Source organism: Heliangelus exortis, chromosome 2 (genome assembly GCF_036169615.1).
Source record: "Heliangelus exortis chromosome 2, bHelExo1.hap1, whole genome shotgun sequence".
NCBI classification, from domain to species: Eukaryota; Metazoa; Chordata; class Aves; order Apodiformes; family Trochilidae; genus Heliangelus; species Heliangelus exortis.
In genome coordinates this window covers 18,886,890-18,905,587 of record NC_092423.1, presented here as the reverse complement: position 1 = coordinate 18,905,587, position 18,698 = coordinate 18,886,890, and the positions used below count along the sequence as shown (strand labels likewise).

Below are 18,698 nucleotides of genomic sequence, written 5' to 3'. Positions count from 1 at the left end.
GGGACGGCGGAGCACTGCTCTCCTGCCTGCCAGCCCTAGGCGGAAACTTGCGCAGCAGCGGAGCGAGACGAGGCAGTTCTCTGATCGCGGCGCAGAGCGCGGCCCGTGGAGCACCGCGCCTCGCCCCGCGCAGCCCTGGGCGCCCGAGGAGCGGCTGCCTTCGCTGCGCTGCCGCGGCAGTCCCGGCGGCGCAGTCCCCAGTCAAAAGTCAGCGGGGTCGGGCAAGCTCTCGACTCCGGCGCGGAGGGAGGGACGGCAGCGGCGGACGCAGGCACAAGTCAGGGCTCTGGCCCAAGCCAGTCCCTGCTGTGAGCCCGGCACCGTCCCGCGGGTCCTGCCCGTCACTCCCGGGGACAAGAGCGCCCTGTATTGAGATGAGCACATGCAGCTGCCTATATACGTCCCTGTATGTAACTACGTGTTCATATACACCCACAGATACATACGCCGGAGTTGTGGTACAGTGGTGGTATAGAGGCGCGAAGCCCTCTCTCCGCAGACCTATAGGTCCGTACGCCCCCGCGCATCTCCGTAGGTGCCTATGCCCAGACCTGTACCGATGGGTGTACGTTTAGCATTCTTGTGCGCACACGGCCACCCGGGCGCGGTCCCTCGCCGGCGCACAGGGCCGGGCCCCGCGGGGGTGTGGGGCCGTGGGCCGCGGAGTGGGGCGCGGAGCGGTGCGGGACAGCCCGCGGCAGGAGGGCATCCTGGCGTCACGGGCGGTGTTGCTGCGGCCCCGCCCCCCCCGAGGCTCCGCTTCCGCCCGGTTGCCAAGGCGACGGGTACACAGTACGGCCCTGCGCGGGCGCGCAGCCTGCCGCGCCGCCGACATGAGCCAGAGGCAGGTTCTGCAAGGTAGGCCGGGGTGGCCGAGGTTAGGGGTCGGGATCCGGAGCCCGGGGGCCGGGGCTGGTGGGGCCGCCGCTAGCCCGGTGCCCCTGCGCTAACTCGGTGCTCTGGCCCTGCCGCCCGCAGTTTTCGAGCAGTACCAACGAGCCCGGGCGCAGTTCGTGCAGGCGGTGGCCGAGTTCGCCGCCCGGCCGCAGAACATCGAGACCCTCCAAAGCGCAGGTATGCACTGGACACTCTTCCGCCACGCGAGATCCGGCGGGACCAGGCGGTGCGCGGCCGCGGGGACTTCCGCGCCCCGGCGCCGCTGCGCTTGGGGCCCGGCGGCGGGGAGGGCGGAGCGGGGTGCTGGGCCGGGCCGCCGCTCGGAGCGGGGCTGCCAGGGCGCCGCTCGGTTCCGTCTCACCCCCGAAGGTTTGTTCGCTTGGTGTGCCAAGGATTTCTTTCCTCGTAGAGCTTGGCCCGGTCCCGCCGTGCCAGGACGCGCCTGCCGAGTCCTCTGCGGCCCGGGGGGAAAGTTCACGACGCTCGTCTGCTGCCTGCGCGGGTTCCCCTGGCTGTCTGCGGGGTTGTTCCTGTGTTTGTTGTGGGGTAGATGTCTGTGGCTGTGATCTCGTAACTTACTTTTATTTCAGGGAAATTTCTCTGTTTAACTCACTTCTTCGTTTACTTCCATATAAGTAGCTTCCAATACAGCTTTATGTAAAGTACAGAAAACGGAATTCCCGGTGAAGCCAGAGCTGGCTTGCCAAGGAAAACCTACTTTAGAAGTAACTGTTTTTATACCAGCTTTACAAGTTGTACCTAAATTCTTCAGTGCTTTTCACCAACAGATTTGCTCAGTTTAGGAGGGATTCGCTTTTGTTATATTGCTGTCATGGGATGTCGTGAACCAAATTGAGCATTTTTAGAAACAGGAGCTGTGGGAGCACTTTTAGCAGCTGTTGTGCTGCTGGCATCTGGCAGAGCCACTCCACTTGGCCAGAGTTCCTGAGCTTCTAGGAGGAAAAAATAAGTGCTTAGTAATTGAATACCTGAAAGACGGTTGAAAAAGTGCTATAAATTGGTAGTTGGTTTACCATATGGTATTAGTGAATTGATTATATTTTTGTTTGTCATTATTTTGTTTTTAATACTTGCTTCCCAAATCTAGTAAAGCTGTCAGTCTTTTCTGAGATACAGTGGAATAAAAAATTAAAACCAATCATGTAAATACTTTTACTTTTCTGTTGTACTTAAAACTGGTCATTACATTTATTGAAAATGTAGCACTTAAAATTATTTTTAAAGAAGCATTTGCTTTGGTTATGGGAGTGATAGATTGACACCAGGCCTTTTGTATGGCCATGCTGTGCCTCTTGATTTTTATTATTTTTATTTTCATTTTAAATCTTTCTGTGAGTTAATGCCACTGCTTTAGTTTATATAAATGATCCCTGTTTACCAAAGGGATGTTTTGGCTATAGAAATAATTTGTCTTATTTGGAAGAAGAAGTTTCTGTTAATTTACAGTTCTGTTTTTAGCTGCTTAGAGAGAGAGAAATCCCATATAGGCAGGCTTCTTACAGCTCAGTGTTTTTAAAAATACAGAAAATTTCTATTTTAAGAAAGCAAACGATATGCCAAGCTAACTTTAATTCCATTTTACATCTTAAAATAATTATTTTATGTAATCTATCTGGTAGCTTTACCTCACAACTGATTTGTTGCTTATGCAGAAGAAATTATCTGTTCAAAGGCCTGAAACTTTCTTCAGTGCACAGCCAGTGTTGATCTGAAGGTTAATTTGACGAGGATCGGGCTCTGGGCTAGTAAAGTGGACACGTGCATTTGTGTAAGTTGTCATCTTGCTTGGCTTATTCTGGTACTGAGCTGGTTTTCCATAGTCTTTAGTTTTTCAGATGCTAGAAAAGAACAGAATGTCTGCAAATATTTCATATTACAATTTGTGTGAATGGCTGTGGCCCACAAATATGTTACCCTCTTCCCCAGTGTTTGCCTTTAAAATAGTAATAAAATTATATCTGTTTCTTCTGACCTTTTCTGGATGTGCTAGAATGAAAACCTCCTATAAATGAAATGTGTTTAAGTGGTTCTTAAAACTTCCCACCTAATAATAAAATGTGATTTGATCCTTTTTAAAGCACATATATGGATATTTTGAGACAGAGTCTAGCACATAACTGGCATACCTTGTATGGCCTTGATCTGGTGATGTCTGATGCAATGATTTGAGAAAGAGATCTGTCTATATGTCTATCTGTATTACTCCTTATAAAGAAGGGTTGGGGGCTAATTTCTTGTTCTGGTAAAGAAAGTTAGCAGTCCCTTAGGGAGATGACAGCTTCAAGAAGATGTGGAAAGTCATTGCCCACTGTCATTTTCCATTAGCTTTAGGAGTCAGGGGCACCTTGCAGTGTTCTTTGGTAGAATAGCAAAGGTTGTCAGGGTTTAGTCTTTCCTGCCTGAAGCAGAAGGGAAGATGACAGTGTCTTGAACTTGAACAAAACCGAGCCCTTAAAATGTACGGTAGCATGTTCTTTAATTATTTGCCTACATTTATATTTGTGCAATACCAAAAATTCAGTCTGGCAGTAGTGGAAGATCTGTGCTCAAGAAGTAAAGCATTCGGTCCCATTTTTAGAATAAAATAAATACTAATTTGAAACCTTGTTGTTTGTGGAGGTGTCTCTGGACACCATGCTAACATCATGAAAGGTGGAAATGTATACAAAAATGTATTAAAAAATAATTCTTGGTTAATTTGGTGTCACAAATTGGGAGATGGCAGATAACAGCACAGAGGGGAGCAAACAGCCAGGATCAGAGGCAGGTGTTTCTTATACTGGATTGGCTGCTGATAAACTTTAAGGTACCATTATTGTGGAGATTCCTATGTACGATCTGTAAGGAAAACTGGTTGGAACTGACAAGCTGGAAAGGTCAGAGAGGGCCAACAGGAAACCCACGTTTTCCCAGGGCATCTCTTCTGAGGCTTCTGTATCTCTGGAGCTGCCTTTACCACTGAGCAGAAATCCTGAAAGTTCCTGTAACTAAGGAACAGGAATCTGGCTCTGGACTTTGGCACATTTACACAGTGCTGGGTCTTTCGTGGTCAGGAATGTCCTGGGGGGTTTAGTGTTTGGAAGCAGGTGGTAGGGAAGTGCAAGGAATAGTCAGAGAAATTCCTTTGTCAGAACTCATTCCTGTGTGTTTTCCAACTCTGTGGTTGGCTTTGATAAGGTTGTTCCTTATGATTAAATGCTACCATGAACAGTAATTGCAGGATTTATCATTTGAATGTTTAATTAATGGCTACTTGGAAGAAAAATCTCCTCCAAAACTCCTAAACTTTTTCTGTTTACTATAGATAAACTTGGAACAATGACAGACAGTTAATTTATAAAATATTTTTTCCTGGAGTGCTGCTGACTAATGGGAGAAGCTACTTTGATAGTAACGGTTTTGAACAAAATCTTTAAAAAGAAATCTATTGTTTTGGCAGTTACAGGTCATGAAATCTGGTACTGAAATGCATTACTGAGCTCCACACCACGTCATCCTTCCAAAATTTAAAACCCTAGAAACAGACTATTTTCCATTATAATGGAATCTTGAGCTCTCTTTCTTGCACTGAGATTTAGGCAGCTTTCTGTCTTTTAGAAAATTTAGGAGAAAATCAGAACTGGTTCCAGTATGTTTCTGAGAGTGGATATCACTGAGGGCCTAATTATTCTTTCTTCATCTGGCTTGTGAAGTACACTCTGTAAATAAATACTGCCTTTGAAAAAGTGTTTTGATAGGGATTTTATTTTATTTTATTTTATTAGGCATTTACAATTCACTCATAAATGTATCAGAGTAAGACTTGAATTAGTTCTGGATATTCTTTTTTGAATTCTCTCATAGTATGATTTACATTTTTATTTATTTATTTTACTTTAGAGCTTGTGATGAGATCATTGCCTTCAATTTATTAGTTATTAAAGATGTCACTGAGGTTAGGAAGCAGTTTAGTTTTTCAACTTAGCCTTTGCCTTTGAAGATACTACAAGATCAGCTCTTTAACCCCTTTCTTGGGGCTGATCACATTCTCAAGTATAATGATTGTGGAAGTCATAGGGAAAGCTGAGTCTGCCACATGGAAAAAGAAATTTGAAGCTATTTGGTCTAGTAGCCTATCTCTTGCCATGGGATGGGATTCTGTGTGCTGGGACCCTGGTCACACCTGGGTTTCCTTCTCATTGCTGCTGGGATATTTTTATCATCTAAGCAGATAACTTCAGCTTCTGCCCCTTTTTTACTTGCTGGCCAGTCTGCAGGGTTCCGAAACCCAAGTTACAAAATGCCAACATACAAGAAGACCTTTTCCAGTCCTCCCACTTCATCAGCCCACAACCACCCACCACAAACCCAGGTCCCTGCCTTCTGTCTCCTTTCAAATTCTGCCCAGTGTCAAGCTGCTTCTGAGTTTTTGCATCCCTGTAATCCAGCATATGAACTGTGCTTGCCCCCAGAACCAAGTCCTCTCCCTCTGTTACCTTTTGGCATCTTCTTTTGTATCACAATCCATGTTGGCAAGAGGCTATAGCCTGGCCACAGGGCTTGTCAGCATCAGATTAGGGCTCCATCACAAACCCATGTGGCATGGCAGATTTTCTCCTACTTCATGGTCTGGTTTTGTGCAGATAAAGGATGATGTCAGGAGTTTTGGTTCTCTCTAGGTATATTCCGCTGGTGACAGGTTTTAAAAGCTGTGTTTCCAGATCTTTGGAGTGGTTTTAGGTGTCTTTATTTTTGAGAAAAGTCTGTTCAAATTTGTTTCCCCCACTCAATTACACCGAGACTTTTTGCCCGTGCTTTTCTCAACTTTGTAGTGTACAAATTTGAAAGACACCTATTTCAAATGTGACAGTTGGACACTTGTCACTGTGTAAGGAGAATCAGACTCTGGGAAGGAATTTCAGGATGTAGTTCTCCATTTTAAATAATATTTTAAAATGTGCTTTGATGCCACTGTGCTTTGTAGAAAGCCTGCTGGGAGCGTAGGATGTGTAGGCAGGATGGCTGTCGAGTCAGCTGTGCAGAAAAAGACTGGCTCCCTTACAGCATCAGTGTTATTGCCCTATCTGGACCTTGCAAGTGGTTATGCATGGACAGAATACAGTGCCCCCACATAGCCTGTTTCAACATTGGGGTTTACTCACCCTCTCTTGTGAAGTATGCACTTTTAAATTTTTGTTTTAAGTTAATTTTTATTTTGAGTTAAAAGCTTTGTTGAGATTTACTGGGAGGAGAAGTGGGAGAGAAGTATGCAATGTGGCATAAAAGGCAAAAGGTTATCTTTGGAGCTGTAGTAGATCAAGTGAGGAGAGTGGCTTTCCCAGAAGCCTGACAATGTGGTTGTGCCTGATGAAGGGAAGAAGGAGGCTGTGTATTAGGGACAGTGCCAGAGATACAAGAGAAGAGAAAGTAAATGTGTCTGAATCTGGAGGACTGGCTTTTTCCTTAACTTAATCAACTGAAAGCTCAACTGCCACAGGATTCCACCTCTTCTCAGCCTCATGGCCTGTTTGGAGGAGATTTGGCAAGAAGAAATTCCAAAACCAGAATTGGTTGGGAACTTCTGTCTCATCTTAGCAAGTGGTTATTAGGAAGAAGCAGCTCCTTGTGACCACACTGGTTTTTGTGTGTCTGTGGAGGATTGAGTGGTGGCCACTAACCAGCCCTGTGAGGGTCATTTTCGTAAACTCAGCCCTTTTGGAACAGGATAAGTTCTGCTCCATTAATGCAGAAACAGGGTATGGAAAATGATCAGCCGGATCAGTCTTTAAGGGGGAGAAACTTACTGCTTCTTGATCCTTTAGAAATCTTCAGGCCTGCTGTCAAACTGAATCTGTGTTATGTCCCACACCATCTGGTGATTGCTGTATGGATTACTTGATCACTTAGAGTTTCCGTTACCAAACTGTATCTATGTTCCCTTTGATATTTGAAGGATTGTAGTTGTGTTGTGCATGGAATCATCACAGTGAGGAAGCCCTTCTAGGGGTGAGTCACACGTGAGGAGTGTGGACTTGAGACATGTAACGCATCTCTGGAAGAGGCTGCATCAGGATGAGTGAGTGTGAAAGTTCACTCTCTCACTGTTCTTCTGGGAAATTTGTTTTGAGTCTCCTGCTTCAAACTTGCTGCTATGCTGCTTCTAGGAAAGGGTAGTTGAAGTCAGGGAATTGGTGTGAAGCAGAAATAATTTTTTTTTCCTTGTTAAATCAGCTGAATTTGACATCAGGAGCCCTGAAAAATCAAAGGAATATGATGAATATGAGCTCAGTGGATGTTCTTAATGTAGCAGGTACAACACAAAAATAAGAAGACAATGTTATATTCAATTTGAAGCATAACTTAGAAAGACAGCATCCTCAAGATAAAAGGGTATCCAAAGACAACACTAGCGCAGAATGACCTTTTCATTTATATTTTAAAATAGAAATAAATTTTGTTTTTAAGGAAGGAGAGTAAGGTAGGAATGGTCATCTTCCAGTGCGAAAATTGACAGAATTTGAAATGTAGAATAATGTTTCTCTGACTTGTGTCTAGTCAAGTTTGACAAGGGTTTGGTAGGGGGCTGGAGGAGGGTAGAGGGATTATCCATAACTTCCAGGTAGACTTCTCCAAGGAAGAAAATGACCAAATAAAGATTGCGGCCTCCAGAATAGTGACTGTTTGTTTGGGCTACAGAAACTTGGAACCTGCTGCTGCCTTGAGTGGTTGTTGTTTTTTTTTTTTTTTTCTTCCAGATAGGCAGTAGCCAGCACTTCCTTGCTAAAAGAAAGAAAGTGCATCAGGCCTGTGCACAACAGCTCCACTTGAGAAGTGTGTTAAGGATGATCCAGTTTCTAGAGTGTGTCATTCTTTGAAACAAATCTGAGTGTGAAACCCAGGATAGACAGAGGAATCAATCATTGCTTGCCCAGGGTCAATAAAAGTGCCTTGATAAAAGGGAGAATATTTGGCAGTAATTCCTAGTTACTCTGTTGCTGGGTTGCTAGTGGGAACTCTACCAAAACAAATCTAGTCCGATGGTCTAAATGCCTTATTTTGTAGTTTACTTTATGTGTTGCTGCCTTTGAATTTAAATTTCCCATTTGTGTCACAAGCTTGCTCAGAAATCCTTCAGAGTTCTGCTAAACTTTTCATCAGCAAGGCTCTGATACTTGCCACTCTGTGTGGCCCTGCTCACCTGGGTGAATTGTAGAGGTAAATGGAAGTTGTTGGAAGCTTCTCACCTGTTTTCTGCTCTAAGATAATATTAAATAAATTTGAATGTAATTCAAAATGCAGAGAGGAGTTCTGGCTTGGGCCAGTTTCTGCTCCCAGTGGCTTTGACAGAAGTGTGAGCAGGCCCCAGATATACTATAATTTCCATAGGTCTTACATGTGGAAAGGACCACATAGTTATGGTCAAATAATGTATCTTATAGAGCCATTTTTGGTGCTTCTGTAGCACTACTAGACTTCACAAATTAGTTTGAATTCTCTCCTTTTATTGCATGCCCCCCTGAGACCTGCATTATTTTGCCTCAAGAACATTCTGGGAGGTGATATCTCTCATGGCAGTGCAACTTCTGTCTCGTTTATTGACTTTCCAGAACAAATTCATTAGTGGTCAGTATAGCACAGCATAGCAAATACACAGTATAAAAGCCATGTATGGATTATTAGGCTATTTTCTCCTTGCTGGGAGCAGTTTGGTTTTAATTTGAAGTAAATGTTCTCTGTGAGGATTACACTGCTGCTCAACTTTTGGTTTTTTTTTTTGTTTTTTTTGTTCCAGAGTGCCTTTCTATGCAGAAGTATGCTATGGGTGTAACTTGTTAAAGCCTCCATCCCTTTGGACTATACTTTGCTCAAAGGCCCTCAGTTTTTTCTTTGTCATGATGTGCCTGTGCTATAGCTGGGTGTCATCTGCCATTAGGCAGTGTTGTGGGACTGTTGCACCAGAAGATCTTTGCTCTGCTTATTAACCACATGAGCTCTGGAGAAGGGAAGTCTTGTCTTCATCCACAGTCACCCAGATAAATCTTTCTGAGCAAAAAAACCCAAAAAGTAGCATGAAGAATGGACAGCTGTTAGATTTCTAACTGTAGCTCTGTGTTTGGTGTTCTGTTGTAGCAGTTCTGCATCTTCAGAGAACATTGCTTTCTGGATGAAGTATAAAGCTCAGAAGTATTAATTCATGCAGCTGGCTGGTACAGGGACAGCACTTTCAAACAATCACAATACAAGTAATATTCCCTTCCCAGACCTTACAAACTGTGATTTTTATGTAACCATGTGGATCTCATTTATCTCCCAGTTGAAGTTTTGCTCTAAAGGAGGGTTTTAAATGTAGGATAGAGTTACACAACAGCATAGTCATGGTCTCAGCTTTGGCCTCTATGCCTTTCCAAATAATCCTGAGAGCTTTGTATGCTTCTGTGGGTAAAGTTTCTTCTCTATTACTAAGCAGTGAGCTAATATCTCCATGAAGCAGTCTGTTGTATCATTGAGGTCTTTCTCCTGGGTGGTAATTATCGTTTTGGGGTCCATCACTGAATATGCAAGGATAGGATTGGCTCCCTGATACATGTTCTCTTTCACTTGCCATTTTGTAATCCAGTCATTCAGTGTCTGGTTTCTCACAGTTTCCCTCACTGGTACCACCTTGAATAACTTTGAGACACCAGCAAAGTCTCACCTCACTGTTCATGCTGTTCCAGATCACTGATGAACACTAAATGGCACATATCCCTGCACAGAGGCCTGCACAACTGCACTGTGACCTCCTCCCTCTTATTGAAAGAATGGGAAGTTTACTCCTCCCACTTCCTATTTTTAGCCAGATATGTATAGATGTAAGGATTTTTTTAGGCTGTAACTGCTAATGGTTCATGTCACAGCTGTTTACCTCTCCTGTAGTTTCAAGCATCCATTCTGAGACCACTCTAGAGAATGGGCCTTCATATTCTTTCGTGTTTAGCTAATACAGAGTGGACTCATCAGTGAAAACACATCATAAATAATGACATGAGAAATCTTCAGCTCTTCTATCTGGAGTGTAGTATGGGTAAATCAATTGTTGCTTATAATAGATGAAATGTAACTTGCTGTAATTCAGTGTAGAGCTTTGGCTGGCATGCTGAACAGGTGACATCCCAATGTCAGCTCACCAGGACAGTCAGCTCACCTCCAGATGGAATTTCCTCTGCATACTCTAACACATAACTTTTGCATACGTGTTTGAATATACTGTTTTTCTTGTATGTACTTTAAAACATGTATTTTATAAATGTTTGAATATAGCTTATTTTTACATGTGACTTTTTTTTTATATTTCAGAAGTATTTTGTACCTATGAAAAGTGGGGAGGAACATTGCTGTGCATCAGCAGTGCTATCCATGTGCTGACTTCATTTCAGTGGAACACCTGGATTTCCTACAAGTCATTATTACCTGGAAGAGTAATTTAATAGATTTTTATGCATTGAGGCAAATGTTTCAAAAATTTCTGCTCACCAAATGTGCTTTTCTCTTCCTGATGTAACTCAGGTGTAATATCTTTGCTGAGACCTCTTTTGCTGGATAGTGTCCCAACTGTTCAACATACTGCTGCTTTGGCTCTTGGGAGACTTGCCAACTATAATGATGACCTGGCAGAGGCAGTTGTGAAGGAAGACATTCTTCCACAGCTCATGTATTCATTGTCTGAACAGAATGTAAGGCATCATTGTTTTCTTAAGTAATATATTTTTTTTTTAACTGTTGCACAGGGAAAGGGAAATCTTTCTGTATCAGCTGTCTGCTGTTATTCTAATGTAGCAATAAATGTACTGAAGTAAAGAGACAGCATATCTGTTTGAACCTGTGAGAGATTGGTGTGTATTGTGTGCTTAAGTTTGACTTCAAATAAGCTTGAGTTTAAGATATCATCTTACCTTACAGTGCATTATAGGAAATACAGTCATAGCACTATTATGTTTTTAAAATATTGAATGATGCTTTATAAAAAGTCCCTCTTTAAAAATGAGACCATTTGAAAGCTGTAGTGATAATTGACTAGGATTTGTCAATAATACCAAACATTTGTAAAATACCTACAAGAAACTGAACTTCTGTAACAAAATACTTAATATCTCCGAACATAGCCTTTTGGAAACCTGTAGCATGAGAAATATCAAACCAGTGCCACAGGAAAGTACAGTGAAAGGTTTTCATCTTCATGTTTTTCAAAACCAAACGTGTAGTCACAATTGCAATGCAAATAAATCTGGTCATTTCTTTTTCTCCCTTGTTTCTATTTTTCTTCAGATTTTGCCTATATTCCACTTATGATTTCCCAGTGTCCTAACCTATAATAAGAGAAAGACCTTCAAATAAGTTTCCTAATAACTGGAAAATGACAGCTGAGAGATAAATGCATTGATATCACAGCTATACTTAGGTTGCAGTTTTGATTTATTAGATTTAGGAGAAATAGTATTTCAATGGTAGTATAAGTTGGAAAAATTTTCATTTTCGGTCTTTTGAGGAAACCGTGACTGTGAGTATTCATTATGTATTTTTAGTGCATGTAGGTTATTTCTTATACAATTAATCTAAAAAACCAACCACCTGAACAAAACCACCACCACCAAAAAACTAAAGGAAAACCTTGATATCAGGATACTGGTGTATAGAAAGTTAAGGTTTTAGTTAAAGAGTTTATAACCATTTCAGTTATTTTATTTTGAAGGGAAGAAGTGAAAAAACCCTCTTTATCCTCTGTTTTGGAAACTAGCCTTCTGCTACAGCTCAAAGCCCTCACTAAATGAGCTTGAGTACCCTGATTTATCTCTTCCATGTTACTGCCTGTGCTGTCTTTACATAGAGATGGCTGTAATTCAGAATCACTTGGGGCAGCAGCAAGATTAGTGTGAGGTCATGGAAAGCCTACTATGCCGTGGTGACTGAGGGCAAGGGAAGGAAACTCATTATCCAGTTCATGCAGAGTTTAGCAATGTGTGCTGTTTGTTACTTCCCATAGGCAAAAAAGACCCAACCCAGATACACTTCCATTCCACTCCCTCTTGATGTATCAACGTGTATTTAAGAAGCAGATTCTTTTAGCACATAATAAATACCGATTCTACTGATTTAGGGAGAACAGTTACAGGGTCATAATCCAGATCAATGTTTTGTCAATTAAACCGAGTCAAAATACAGCTTTACAGAGTGTTCTGGCAGTGCCTTTGAGCATGGTTTGTTTGTAAATAAATGTGTTTTGAATAATAAAAACAAAGAAGTGTTTTTCTTCGCCAGGAGCATAATTACTTAACAGAAATAACATACCCATATTTGCACAGACAGAGGCTGGTGTAAACAACTCTGGCTTCATTAAGTTCAGCAAAACTTAACCTTTCTGATCTGAGGAAAGAGAAGTTTAGGTGGATGCACATGGTATGTAGGCTGTGTCACTTTGCTTCAGGGCCAGGGAGTGGGCCTGGGTGCATTTACTTCCTGTGGAGCCATTCCAGATACACCTCTGTTCCTGTACCTTAGTGCTTTAGATTAGAATTCTGAAGGTGTTTGGACACCTTATAGGATGTGCCAAAGCACTCACGTGGTTCTTGGTTTCTCTGGACTTGATCCAAAAGGGATGTGGGCTTTATTTTGTTTAAGTTTTGCGTACCTTGGCGGTAGAATCTAGCACTGTAAAGTTCACAGGCTCCCTGTGCAGAGCAGGGAGAATCAAGCATCTTGGAATGAGATTAAAGGCAGCTGGCAGACAGGGAGGGACTACTCTAGAGCTTGTCCTTAGGGATGCTGTGTCAGCTGCCAGCCTGGAGAGCATCCTCTGGGCCTGCGGACATGGCAGTAGGTTACTTTTGTCCCAATGAATCTCACATTCGTTGCTGCTCAGAGGCTTCACAAGAGAGAGGATGTGTCTTTCTCACAACATGGTTGTCTCTGGTCACAGTGCTGTAACTGGACTCTGCATTTTGGGACTGTAAAGCAGGGGAAGAAATTTAATCTTCAGCTTTTGCACCTCAGTGATAGTTATGAAACCAGAGGAAGAGATTGAAATGTGACTACGGGGGGAAAGACTAACTGCTTTTAGAAGAAACCACAACCACCACTGCAGTTTACATGTATGTCTGCAGCATCATATGTTTATATATATGTTCAAAACATGCATTTGGTCCTGCACTGAGTGTGATGGGTAGGACTGAGAAAAGTGCCTGCGTTTTGCTTGGACTTAGGACAGAGGTGCCAAGTTGCTTAGTTCTGTGTGAAGTGGGCTCCTTCCTAAAGATGTGCAGGAGTAAAAATGCAGGATGCCTGGTCAAAAAACAAGGGTGTTGGTGGGATGGGTTTTCAGGATTTTAGTGGGGGGCTTAGGCAGTATTTAGGCATGTCAGGATGAAGATCCTAAACTCTTTTGTTGGACCCAGTTCTCTGGTTCTTGTATGTAAATGTTAAAATATGTTTTCTCATGGGGATGTTCAGAGGGTATATACATTAGAAATTGTAGAACCCTGCAAGTGCCACAGATGGGTAGAATTATTTTAGGAGCTTGCCCTGCATAACCTGTGTAATCTGGTTAAATATCTGAAGAGCTATTGTTTTTGCAGCTCTTATCATTTGATGCTCATTTAAACAAACAGACTTATTTAGACTATTATCTTTTCCCCATATCCTTTAGCCCTCTCATTTTTTCTGTTTGTTTATATACTCACTGAAAATTTTAGATCATGAGCTGTCTCAAAGAAGGACCTTAAGGTTTGCTCTGTGATGTCTGGTGGTCCTGATTTCTATCTGTATGAGATACTGCTGCTAGTAAAAAAAAAACCTAATTTGTGTATGTCTGTACTTTGTAATTCTTTGAACTACATAATGTTAATAAAAGCTTATTTATTTATTTATTTTCTTTCTGGTTTATGTAGCGTTTCTACAAGAAAGCAGCTGCATTTGTGCTAAGAGCAGTTGGTAAACATTCTCCACAGCTAGCTCAGGCAATAGTTCAGTGTGGAGCACTGGAAATGCTTGTGATTTGCTTGGAAGATTTTGACCCTGGAGTCAAAGAAGCTGCATCATGGGCACTTGGGTATATTGCCCGACACAATTCAGGTAACAGGTTTCACTTGTGTTATCTTTCAGCTTAATGTTATGTGAGAGTTATAATAAATTGTGTTATTATAATGTTCATAAATAGAATAAGATGCTTTTTATTCACTACTTTTATACAATTTTAAATTTGGAATAAAGAGCTACTATAGCGGTGACAACCTGACAATGCCATGCTTTTTGTGGGAAAATGGCACTTGTGGGAAAATGGCTGGAGAACCAGCAGCCTGGTTATGAGAGGTGCTCTATGAGGAGATCATGGAATCATAGAATCATAGAATTGGCTGGGTTGGAAGGGACCTCAGAGATCATCAAGTCCAACCCTTGACCCACCGCTGCAGTTACCAGACCATGGCACTGAGTGCCACATCCAGTCTCTTTTTAAATATCTCCAGGGACGGAGAGTCCACCACTTCCCTGGGCAGCCCCAGATGCATTGGACTTCTGGCCAGGGAAGGAAACTTCTTTATTCTCCTTCAGGAAGACGTTTCAGCATCTTTATGCATTGTGTAACTGTTACTGTGGAACAAACTTTCTTTTGCTTGACCTTAGTTTTTATTTTATATACATAGTAAAACAGAGAAGCCCAGACAGAACCAAGTTTCATTCAGTTTACAGCAGTGCCTGCAGGATAAATTTGCCAGATTCATTTTATCATTTGCCAGTAGACCATACTCTTCTCTGAGTCAGGAATAGATCCTAGAAATCCGATATTGAGCAGTTAAGTGCTGTCTCACAAGCAGTTGTATAACTCACTGGCTGTGTCATGTTCCTATTTAAAAGCTGATCCACATGGCTGATAATTCTTTTACCAGTTATTTATATAGTTCAAGTAAAAGTTTAGAGCTATGAATTGAAGAACTGAAGAAACTGCTGGCTGGAAAGGGTGGGAGAAGTGGCTTGCATTCATATTGTTTAAAGATAAATGTATTCTAGGATTATAACATTAACTCATGCATTTATGCTTCATTTTGGCTCTGTAATACACATAGGCTCACATTGAAAGTTATTTTCTTTAATTTGTAATCAGTAGAGAGCGTTGGGCTGTGGAATGTATGGGGGCTTTTCCCTTTCAGCTTACAGAGGAGGTTTACTTACTGGAACAGACTCCAAAGTTGTCAGCACCTTCCCAACAGATTTCTTTTTCTAATGAACAAATTAATTCTTGGGGGACCTCTGTGTGCTAAAGATCCTTTATCTTTTGGCCACCAGGTCTGAATCCCACCCTTGGTGCAAAATAAGGGTTGCTTCCCTCTGAAAGATATTTGTTTAAGTGTCATTTGAAAGTGTTCCTTTGTATAAATGTGTGTAGTGTGTGTGTCTGTGTTAATCAACATAAACATTTCTGTAGTTTTGTTGTGTCAGTAGATCAATATTGACTCACCTCAATTGCCCCTCATGCTATTCACTGCATGAATGCTCCCTGATCTCTGGGCTGGTCCAGTTCACTCTGTGATGGCATTTTCTGCAAAGACAGAGGTGATATTGGGGTATCAAAGACAGCAAACTCCTTGTACCTACTTTTATTCCATGGTCATGAGTTATTTATTATTATTATCTATATATAAATATTGTATATTATTATTTATATGAGTTGTTATATTCATATATATTTAATGAGTGCATGTCTCATGTCAATTTACGCAAGCAATAAGAACATTTTCAGAAATAAGGTTGAAATTACAAGTGCTACCAAGCTGCAAGCATCATGGCATAGACAGAGCACTAGGTGTAATCAGTTAAAAAAAGCAAACAACAAAACAACAATCCAACCTGAAAAAAAATTGTTCTTCCTTTGCCCAGCTATGGCCAGTTTGGGGGATTTCCCTTCCTCTAAATCACAGTCACAGGAAGTCTTTAAAATGATTACTGAAAGTAGAGGAGTTACACTGCAGAAAGATCACTCCATGCTTATGTTTTTTATACTCCTACGAGCATGCCTTTGCAACAGGATATTGTTGGAGATGGGACACACAGATAGATGGACAACAACTTATCAACATCTGGTGTTTATTGTTCAAGAAATTCTGGATTAGATTCACCTGCTTGTGTTGACAAAATCTGGCAGTTATGGTTTTCTGTCATTGTCTGTGGACACATATGGCAGCATAAACTCTAAAAATAGCATTGGGTGTGAAATGGTTTTCCCCACCCACAAAAAGTTTTTCAGTTTCAAAAATCATTTCAGTGCCAAACTGGGACATCATTAAGACAAGATTTTTTTTTTTTCCCTCTGAAAAGACAGAGGTAGGGAGGCTTATTTGCCCAAGCAAGAAAAATTCAATAATGAGTGTTTATGTCTGGGATATCTGTGGGAGACAGATTAAAGTCCTGATGTGTCTTAGGCAGGATGTGAATCTCTGTCTGAGTGCAAGCAAAGGCTCCCAGCATCCAGTGATAACTCTTTGCAGTTGGAGCGTCTCTCTGCTTTTAATCAGCAATTCTATCCATGACCTGGTAAAGCTGCTCTCTAGGAACCGCAGTGCATGTTCCTATGAAAAAGACTTTAATTTTGAGAACTCAAGACTTTTTTTTTTTTTTTTTTTTTTTTTTTTTTTTTTTTTTTTTTTAAATAAAAACATTCTCTGGTTATTAAGTTCCCTACTGTCTTCATACATCAATCTCTTAAAATGCTGTTCTTCTGTGAACAGATGTCTCCAGAAAATCTGTGAGATTTTAGGTCAAGACAGATGTTTCATGGCATTTCAAGAAACTATAAATCTTGCCAGGTCAGATTCCAAAATTTAGAACAGCTTTTGGAGTTTTGCTCTTTCTTGAACATCCCTCTGAGATGAATTTTAGGATCTTACTCCAAAGAATACAGACCACTGTGTTGTAATTTTGCCATTCATTATTTCTACTGCTTGTGTTTGAAAAGAAGTATAAAAGTGTTTCAAATACTACCAAAATACCACCAGGTCCATGAAGACTTTTTTGTAAATTTTTACTTGTGCCATATTCAGTTACTTTTAAATGCAAAATTCATATGTTTGAGATATGCAAATAACTCAGCTTTCCATTTGCTTTGCCTACATCTCTTACCTGCTTCAGCACACTGCAAATTTGTAGGTAAACAAAAATAAACAATATTATTTATGCTAAGGGATATTGCTGGAAGTGGGGTTATACTGATTTTCTGCCATACAGTGGTACTCTTAGGATCATAGGATAGCTCAGCTTCAAAGGGATCTTGGGAGGTCTTAGTCCAGCTTCCTGCTCAAGGAAGCTACAAAGTTAGACCAGGTTTCTCAGCTCTTCAGTGATTTGAGTCGAGCAGTAACTTTGTTTTATTCCAGGATCTAATCTTGCCCCATAATTAGTGACCTCCCTCCATGTCTTGATGAAAGGTGTTCCCACTGGTTTCAGTGAAGTCTTTAGCACTGTGCTCATACTGGTCTGCACAAACCTGTGATTTTGAAGTGCAGTCTTTGGACTGCCCATGGGGATTAGAGTCTTCCTATGTGGCCATTACATGATATGAAGCCCTCAGAAAAATACAGTATTGGTGGTTGTTTTGGTCAAAACCTATTTCCTGTGGATACACCTGCCACCACAGCAGGGGCTGTTTGAGAACTTTCGTCCGTACTGAAACTTGCATTTGATTTCAAGCAAAGAAGGTCTTGCTGCAGCTCCACTGTGTGAACATGGCATTTGTTCAGAGCTGATTTTCCTTCCCTGGAGACTACCTGAACATTAACTTTCTCACCTTCATCTTTCCTTCCTCATCTTTTTTCTTATCCATACTGGTATTGGCAACAGATTAATGTTTTTCTGGTAACACCTTAAACCAGTTTCGATTAATCCTGTAAGACTTCCCATTGATTGCAGTGGGTATATAGTCAGGATCTTATTGACTCCTCTTCGTTGACTTTGCTGTCTTCCTGGTCAAATAAACTCATGACTTGGCCTCAACTTACTTTGAATTAATTTCTTAGTCCCTGATGAGTGCTTTTGTATTGAGACAAGTCAGTCCAGCTTCTAGTTGAACCGGTGATACCTCAAACTCCAAAGTCTCTACTTCCATGTCAGTCTGTCTTCATTTCTGCAGTATCTCCATTTGTTACAATATTCCTCATATTGTTCTGAACAAAACAAACTATTTTATGTTGGGTTTTGATTCTTAGTTCTCTGCTCTGAGCGTGTGTAGAATACACGTCCTGCTTTAACTCATGTAAGGAGATGTCCTACTTTCTCAGCATGTAGTTGGACAGGTTCCTAGGGCTGTACCCAGGCTGAAGTTTGAAGCCCAGGGTTTTCTTAACTTTCTGTGGAATTATATGAGGTTCATAAATTAGCTTTTCTCTTCTGACTTCCTCCTTTTCATCTATTGGTCTTGTCTTTGCTCTAATAATGTAGTATTGGCAGAGTGTTCAGAAAAGTCTTTTTTAAATTTATTCCATCTCTGTTGGTTTATTTGACTGCATATTTGTGTTTAAAAATTTCTTGACAACTGTATTTTCTCCTTTAACTCTTTCTCAGCTTTAATTTTTTTTCACTTCTGTCTGTATTCTGTTTTGGATAGCAAAGTTTCATGAATCCTTTTGTGTGTAATCTAAATTTAAAATGTTTTTTGAGAAAAAAAAGGAATAATAATAATTATAGAATCATTAATACTTAGAATCATAGGTTTTGGCTGAGTTTGCAGTGGAATGTGATGGGAAGACCTATATTTTCTTTTGTCCCTGCCTCAGCTTTCCTGT

The 18,698-nt window shown here is 41.3% G+C and overlaps 1 protein-coding gene across 5 annotated transcripts in view; it reads left to right on the top strand.

Annotated features, from left to right (window-relative positions):
• The first annotated feature begins 734 nt into the window (after nt 1-734).
• The window catches only part of SPAG6 (sperm associated antigen 6), a 35,320-nt gene continuing 17,356 nt past the window's right edge, over nt 735-18,698 (top strand). For 3 of the 5 annotated variants that reach the window (XM_071735060.1, XM_071735059.1, XM_071735057.1), the window contains exons 1-4: nt 735-858; nt 979-1,074; nt 10,444-10,610; nt 13,818-14,001. In XM_071735060.1, the coding sequence (XP_071591161.1) occupies nt 834-858; nt 979-1,074; nt 10,444-10,610; nt 13,818-14,001 (472 nt within the window). In that variant the 5' untranslated portion in view covers nt 735-833. Of the gene's footprint in view, nt 859-978; nt 1,075-10,233; nt 10,611-13,817; nt 14,002-18,698 lie in introns of all 5 variants that reach the window. The other 2 variants (XM_071735062.1, XM_071735058.1) reach the window with 2 other exon arrangements.